The sequence below is a fragment of the Haliotis cracherodii genome, unplaced genomic scaffold, assembly GCF_022045235.1.
Source record: "Haliotis cracherodii isolate W230 unplaced genomic scaffold, xgHalCrac1.p SCAF_12, whole genome shotgun sequence".
NCBI lineage: Eukaryota > Metazoa > Mollusca > Gastropoda > Lepetellida > Haliotidae > Haliotis > Haliotis cracherodii.
Genome location: NW_027266267.1, coordinates 43,525,835 through 43,534,779, shown reverse-complemented (window position 1 = coordinate 43,534,779; position 8,945 = coordinate 43,525,835). Strand labels below are relative to the sequence as shown.

Sequence of the window (8,945 nt, the reverse complement as noted above, 5' to 3'; positions counted from 1 at the left end):
GCACAGGGAGGGAAATAGAGTCATTAAACAGGTGAGTGTATCGCTAGTTCACACCCAACAAAAACATAGCGAGGGAGATAGAGTCATTACACAGGTGAGTGTATCGCTAGTTCACACCCAGCACAGGGAGGGGAGATAGAGTCATTAAACAGGTGAGTGTATCGCTAGTTCACACCCAACAAAAACATAGCGAGGGAGATAGAGTCATTACACAGGTGAGTGTATCGCTAGTTCACACCCAACAAAAGCATAGCGAGGGAGATAGAGTCATTACACAGGTGAGTGTATCGCTAGTTCACACCCAGCACAGGGAGGGGAGATAGAGTCATTACACAGGTGAGTGTATCGCTAGTTCACACCGAGCACAGGGAGGGAGATAGAGTCATTACACAGGTGAGTGTATCGCTAGTTCACACCCAGCACAGGGAGGGAGATAGAGTCATTACACAGGTGAGTGTATCGCTAGTTCACACCCAGCACAGGGAGGGAGATAGAGTCATTACACATGTGAGTGTATCGCTAGATCACTTCCAGCACAGGGAGGGGAGATAGATATCATACAGGTGAGTGTCTTGATACCCATACATGTACGTCTGTCATATTCGTGTTGTCGGAAAATTGTGAAATAGTTTTGCCTGTGAATAATATTTTTATGGTGCATTTCCATAGTTTCGAAATGTTGACAGTTTTCATGTCAGTCCACGTATTCTATTAGGTCCTCTGGAGGAAAGCGAGTTATTGTTTCATGTACCTACTAACACAATCAGAACAAGGGTGCAATGTTCGTCGACAGGGAACACCTTTAAATGTTCTGTTCGTCAATCTCCACCTACATAAAGATGTCGTTACACCCTTGAACTGCAAGACAGCTACTGTGCCAAGAACTCCAGTGTGTTTTCATGTCAGTTATATGTACACACAGAGAAGATTATTGATGAAAAAAACAGGTCACATTATCAAATTAAGGCAGTTTTTTGTGAAACTTCAGCCGAATTAAAATGTGAGAATGAAAATGAAAAGCAGCTTCTTTTCTTCCGCCTACCAGAAAAAAAATTAAAATAGATAAAAAAAATAAAATTTAAATTTATTTTAAAATATCTAAATTTTTATAAACAATGAATTTTCTGTCGCTATGAATAAATTATTTCAAATTCTATATACAAAATGTCAAAAACAACGAATTATGACGGATCGCGGGTAGAAAGGGTAATTTGAAATTAGAAGTTTTTTTGAAAGTACCTGTTTCATTCGTCAACCCAATAAAATGTTGACAGGCTTCTTCCTGTTTGAGACAACCGTGCCGTAACAGTATACAAGGATTGACACTACCCACTTTGACACAGTGTTGGCGTCTCCCCAGATAGTTCATGGTTGTAGTAACTTAACCGCACGACCCATGTGTTCTCTTGACCTAACATTATGCGCTGGCACACTCCAACGATATTCCACCTGTCACCTTGAAGTACCTGTACCGGAAAAAGCAAACAGGTGATACAGTTATGTAAATATGGGCCATGATACTCCCTGCCACCGCATCCTAGATAATGACATTGCGAGGGTCGTGTTGCCTCAGTTGGATGAGATTATCTTGACCGAAATTCTTCTTTTTGAAAGGTACCTATTGTACAGTCCCCCTAGCACGTCGTAATGTTATTATAACAGGGATATTTCGGTCGTGTAGGAACTAGTGATAAGTTGTAACGTTGCATGTGTTCAGTCGTGACGTTAGAAAAACAACTAAACCGGGCACTGAAGCTCACCTTTATTCAATGATGTAAAACCTCATTCACGTGCTACATCATGGATTTCGCCTTGAGTCACTACCCAACACGGTGATATGAAACGTGAGTGAGTGAGTATGGTTTTACGCCGCTTTTAGCAATATTCCAGCAATATCACGGCGGGGGACACCATAAATGGGCTTCACACATTGTACCCATGTCGGGAATCGAACCCGTGTCTTCTGCGTGACGAGCGAACGCTTTAACCACTAGCCTACCGACCGCCCCTATGAAACGTTGAATCAGTTTGGGTAGTTCTCTGAACAGTTTCTGATTCATTTATACTTCTGGATATTTTATCAGAGAGGTAGAGAGATCAAGTGGTGTTGATCAAGAGGAAGCTTGAGACCAGTGTGAAACCAACAATTCTTTAATACTGTAAAAAGCGACGTTTCAGTATAGATCCTTGCTTGACAACGGTATAAGGATCTATACCGAAACGTCGCTTTTTACAGTATTGAAGAAGTTGTTATCCATAAAATTGTGCCTACCTTGTCATCTGTCAACTTCGAAGTAATGCCTATCAAACAATTTGAAATAGAGCATTACAATAAAGTGACCTCACTGATAAGGTATATTACAAAAAGCATGCGTTTTTATATGGGGTGTGTTGCGATTCCAGTCATTAAAGAACGGGGTTAAAGCTGGGTTTCAATCATTAAAGAACATTATTTGCATTTTTGCATATGAAATATTTCATGCATTAATGCACGGATGGCCCAGTGGTCATTGGTGTCCTTTGGGCACGCCAGAAACCCAGGATCGTGGGTTCGAATCCCGTTTCGCCCGATTATGTTTCTAGGTTTGTCGTACCCGTGCTCGTGGGTTTCACCGAAGTGGTAAACGTCTGAGACCTGCATCACTTCGGGCTTTCCTCCCACATTAAGCTGACAAGCATTGATATAATAGGAATACTTTTATAAATATTTTATGTATAAAAATATATAAATATGCAGGGCGACTGTTTTCACTATGTAAGCAATTACTTCTACTGAGCACATTTTAGACAAAATTAATTATGCAACCCTCTCAGAAAATGTAAGCATTATCAATATGGAAAGTCAATATCCTGATGCAGAAATTCTGCTTATTGACACGTGATAACGTTCAATGGTGTGGATATCTGTTGGTCACGGTCTGAACCTTTGGAAAACAAACCTGTCGACAGAGTGAAAACGCGTTGTCATTTTAAAGACACAACTACATCTGTCCGACGTTAAAAACCAGTTCATACTGGTGTCTGCTGTTGAGCCTCAAACATAGGAAGTGGCTTGGGTTTTTATGTTTCGATTAACGTTATGTAGCCAAAATGTATGACATTGTGGATTTTAGTGTACATTGCAGCCAACATGTATGACACTGTGGATGTTGCCGTTCATTGTAGCCAACATGTATGACACTGTGGATGTTACCGTACATTGTAGCCAACATGTATGATGACACTGTGTATGTTGCCGTACAATGTAGCCAACATGTATGACACTGTGGATGTTACCGTACAATGTAGCCAACATGTATGACACTGTGGATGTTACCGTACATTGTAGCCAACGTGTATGACACTGTGGATGTTACCTTACATTGTAGCCAACATGTATGACACTGTGGATGTTACCTTACATTGTAGCCAACATGTATGACACTGTGGATGTTAGCGTACATTGTAGCCAACATGTATGATGACACTGTGTATGTTGCCGTACATTGTAGCCAATATGTATGACACTGTGGATGTTACCTTACATTGTAGCCAACATGTATGACACTGTGGATGTTAGTGTACATTGTAGCCAACATGTATGACACTGTGGATGTTACCTTACATTGTAGCCAACATGTATGACACTGTGGATGTTACCGTACATTGTAGCCAACATGTATGACACTGTGGATGTTGCCGTTCATTGTAGCCAACATGTATGACACTGTGGATGTTACTTCTACCAGGATGACGGCGAGGAAGTGGACGTTCCATGCGCTGCCCTTAACCGTAGCATTCTTATGTATGTTGAACCCGTCAGCAGGGATCGTCGAGGATATTCATGCATGTGACAGGTAAACTGGTTACTACTTTAACTACTACTACTACTACTACTGCTGCTGCTACTACTACTACTACTACTACTACTACTACTACTACTACTACTACTACTACTACTACTACTACTACTACTACTACTACTATTACTACTACTACTACTACTATACTACTACTTATTCTGCTACTACTACTACTACTACAACTACTACTACCACTACGTCTACTACTACCACTACTACTACTGCTACTACTACTACTATTGTTGCTACTATTACTACTACTACTACTACTACTATTACTACTACTACTATACTACTATTTATTCTACTGCCACTACTACTACCACTACGTCTACTACTACTACTACTACTACTACTACTATTGCTACTGTTGCTACTATTATTACTACTACTACTTCTACTACTATTACTTCTACTACTACTACCACTACTACTACTACTACTACTGCCACTTCCACCACTACTACTACTACTACTACTACTACTACTACTACTACTACTGCTACTACTTCTATTTCTACCGGTACTACTACTATTACTTCACTACTACTATAACTATTACTGCTGCTATTACTACATCTACAAATATTACTACTACTTCTACTACTACTACTAGTACTATACTACTACTTCTAATAATACTAGTACTACTGCTACTGGGGCTGCTACTGCTACCACTACTACTACTACTACTACTACTACTACTACTACTACTACTATTACTACGTGAAGTCTCATCTACTTGCATGGACACCTCTCTGTAGACACTGGTGACTCACTGCTGATGCTTGTCTTGCAGTCGCATCTACTGCCATGGATACCTCTCTGTAGACACTGGTGACTCACTGCTGATGCTTGTCTTGCAGTCGCATCTACCGCCATGGATACCTCTCTGTAGACACTGGTGACTCACTGCTGATGCTTGTCTTGCAGTCGCATCTACTGCCATGAACACCCCTCTGTAGACACTGGTGACTCACTGCTGATGCTTGTCTTGCAGTCGCATCTACTGCCATGGATACTCCTCTGTACACACTGGTGACTCACTGCTGATGCTTGTCTTGCAGTCGCATCTACTGCCATGAACACCCCTCTGTAGACACTGGTGACTCACTGCTGTTGCTTGTTGTCTTGCAGTCGCATCTACTGCCAGGGCTCCCTGCTGGACAAAATCCAGATGGCCGGGATCTACGAAGACTCCAAGACATTCGTGGATATGAACCTGAAAGAAGATCCAGGTATAATGAGTCACTGGATGCTGGGTGAGAGAGTATATGGGGTATGGTCTTGAGAGGGTATTTGGGTGAGTAAGGGGTGGTTAGAGTATACTGATACACAAACAACAAAGTCAGTCTCATCAACCGTTCACTAAGAGCTTTTAGCAATATTCCAGCAATATCACGGCGGGGGACACCAGAAATGGGCTTCACACATTGTACCCATGTCGGGAATCGAACCCGGGTCTTCGGCGTGACGAGCAAACGCTTTAACCACCAGGCTACCCGACCGCCCCCCGTTCACTAAGAGACACTCATTGGAACCTTAAGTGAATGAGGACATGTTTCCTTTAAACCTTCAGTAATACTCCAGCTGTATCACATCGGCTTGTAAACACCCTGCTGGACAAACGCGTGTTTGACTGCAATCGTATCACTATTATCTCCCCACGGGAATAGTATACTTAACATCTCCCTACAGGTTCAGTATATATATTATCTCCCTACAGGTTCAGTATATATATTATCTCCCTACAGGTTCAGTATATAAATTACCTCCCCAAAGGTTCAGTACATATATTATCTCCCAACAGGTTCAGTACATATATTATCTCCCTACAGGTTCAGTAAATATAGTATCTCCCCACATGTCCAGTATACATATTATCTACCAACAGGTCTATTATATATATTATCTCCCCATCGGTCCAGTATATATATCATCTCCCCACAAGTTCAGTATATGTATTATCTCCCCACAAGTTCAGTATATGTATTATCTCCCCACAAGTTCAGTATATATATTATCTCCTTACAGGTTCTGTATATATATTATCTCCCCACAGGTTCAGTATATATAGTATCTCCCCACAGGTTCAGTGCATAGATTATCTCCCCACAGGTTCAGTATATATATTATCTCCCTACAGGTTCAGTATACTTAATATCTCCCTACAGGTTCAGTATATATATGATCTCCCCACAGGTTCAGTATATATATTATCTCCCTACAGGTTCAGTATATAAATTACCTCCCCAAAGGTTCAGTACATATATTATCTCCCAACAGGTTCAGTACATATATTATCTCCCTACAGGTTCAGTAAATATAGTATCTCCCCACATGTCCAGTATACATATTATCTACCAACAGGACTATTATATATATTATCTCCCCATCGTTCCAGTATATATATTATCTCCCCACAAGTTCAGTATATGTATTATCTCCCCACAAGTTCAGTATATGTATTATCTCCCCACAAGTTCAGTATATATATTATCTCCCCACAGGTTCTGTATATATATTATCTCCCCACAGGTTCAGTATATATAGTATCTCCCCACAGGTTCAGTGCATAGATTATCTCCCTACAGGTTCAGTATATATATTATCTCCCCACAGGTTCAGTATATATATGATCTCCCCACAGGTTCAGTATATATATTATCTCCCCACAGGTTCAGTATATATATCATCTCCCTACAGGTTCAGTATATATATTATTTCCCAACATGTTCAGTATATATATTATCTCCCTACAGGTTCAGTATATATATTATCTCCCTACAGGTTCAGTATATATATTATCTCCCCACAGGTTCAGTATATATATTATCTCCCCACAGGTTCAGTATATATATTATCTCCCCACAGGTTTAGTAAATATATTATCTCCCTACAGGTTCAGTATATATATTATCTCCCAACATGTTCAGTATATATTATCTCCCTACAGGTTCAGTATATATATTATCTCCCTACAGGTTCAGTATATATATTATCTCCCCACAGGTTCAGTATATATATCATCTCCCCACAGGTTCAGTATATATATATATATTATCTCCCCACAGGTTCAGTACATATATTATCTCCCCACAGGTTCAGTATAAATGTTATCTTCCAGCCGATTCAACATGGCAGTTATCACACTACCAATTCAAAATAACTATTATCTCCCTACCGATACGTCACTCTAATAACCATAATTCTTCTTCTAGACACAGTTTTGCAAGCCTTCGACGCAATGCAGACAAATAACGGCAGCCAGATCCAAGGTTTAATAGATCAGTATTTCGAAGGTCCGGGGACAGAGTTCGAGGAGTGGACACCCGGGGACTATGTCGAAAAGTATGTTACAATATGATCATGTCTGGAAGAAGGTGACAATGTGACTCTGTCTGGAGGTAGGTGACAATGTGACCATGTCTGGAAGAAGGTGACAATATGATCATGTCTGGAAGAAGGTGACAATGTGACTCTGTCTGGAAGTAGGTGACAATGTGACCATGTCTGGAAGAAGGTGACAATATGATCATGTCTGGAAGAAGGTGACAATGTGACTCTGGAAGTAGGTGACAATGTGACCATGTCTGGAAGTAGGTAACAATATGATCATGTCTGGAAGAAGGTGACAATGTGACCATGTCTGGAAGTAGGTAACAATATTATCATGTCTGGAAGTAGGTGACAATGTGACCATGTCTAGACGTAGGTGACAATGTGACCATGTCTAGAAGTAGGTGACAATGTGACCATGTCTGGATGTAGGTGACAATGTGACCATGTCTGGAAGTAGGGGACAATGTGACCATGTCTGGAAGTAGGTGACAATGTGACCATGTCTAGAAGTAGGTTGACAATGTGACTATGTCTGGAAGTAGGTGACAATGTGACAATGTCTGGAAGTAGGTGACAATGTGACCATGTCTGGATGTAGGTGACAATGTGACTCTGTCTGGAAGTAGGTGTCAATGTGACCATGTCTGGAAGTAAGTGACAATGTGACCATGTCGAGAAGTTGGTGAAATAATAACTGAAATACTGCTGAACGAGGCTCAAATCCATCTCTTCACCTTCATCATCATGGCCAGAGTGACCGGAGGATGAAGATGAAGATAGATGTGAGATATAAGGAGAAGTATAAGCAGCACTATGCGATATTGACATACAGTAAACTACGGTTATAACGAACTCAAAGGGACCACTAATTTTAGTTCGTTATATCCGTAGTTCTTTATGAACACATATACATCATATATACAGCAAATGGCTTCGACTAATAAACCAGTTCGTTACAACCGCCAGTTCGTTATAAGCGTGTTCGTTATAAACGTAGTTTACTATATCTTCCTATGTCCACTCACTAGCCCAGCGTTCCTGGGGGATGTGAAAGACGGCAACCTGAAGCAGTTCGGCAAGTCTCTATGTGGAATCTGGGAGCAATTGGGGAGGAAGGTAATGTCCCTTACATTATTCCATACCCAATACTCACTTGTGTATGGAATACTGTCGGGGAAATTCTCGCGATATCGCATTCTCGCACTTTGGGCATATTTAGCCCTTTTCCGAAGATAGAGATGGCGAGAATGCGAGATTGTGAGAATGTCCCTTGCAGTATTCCATACTTGTGATTGGTCATTTTTAGAATTTACTTCCAATTGTTTTTTTTTCAAAATTACGCAAAGTGTGCACATGTTTTTTACTTGTATATCGCGATAAAAGCAATTTGTTTTATTGAAGTCATGTTTTATAAATAAAGCTTTTGTAATCATCAACACAAAAAAACATGTGGCAAACATCAACACAAGCCCTGTCCGTTCTGTTATCAGCCAATCAGGAAACAGTTGTCCGTGTGTTTAATTTATTTAATCGCCACCATTACAGTATATGAGAACCTCTGTTGAATATCAACGTCAGCAATTCTGATCTGTACGGTGGCCCATAAGGGACATGGAGTCAATATTTTGATATTTCACTTACTTTCATCGTAACCTTTTGCTAATTAACACAATTTGTCATACAAATATGTGATAAATCATGTATAAAACAACCGAAAACATGGAAAATGTACTTTCAAGTAGCTATTGAGTCGCTGAAATG

General features: G+C 40.4%; 1 protein-coding gene across 1 annotated transcript in view; it reads left to right on the top strand.

The window, feature by feature from the left end:
• Positions 1–219: 219 nt before the first annotated feature.
• The window catches only part of LOC139457918 (trehalase-like), a 22,054-nt gene continuing 13,328 nt past the window's right edge, over positions 220–8,945 (top strand). The window contains exons 1-5 of the mRNA XM_071239258.1: positions 220–278; positions 3,729–3,836; positions 4,980–5,080; positions 7,064–7,193; positions 8,213–8,300. Of these exons, the coding sequence (XP_071095359.1) occupies positions 3,730–3,836; positions 4,980–5,080; positions 7,064–7,193; positions 8,213–8,300 (426 nt within the window). The 5' untranslated portion in view covers positions 220–278; position 3,729. The remainder of the gene's footprint in view (positions 279–3,728; positions 3,837–4,979; positions 5,081–7,063; positions 7,194–8,212; positions 8,301–8,945) is intronic.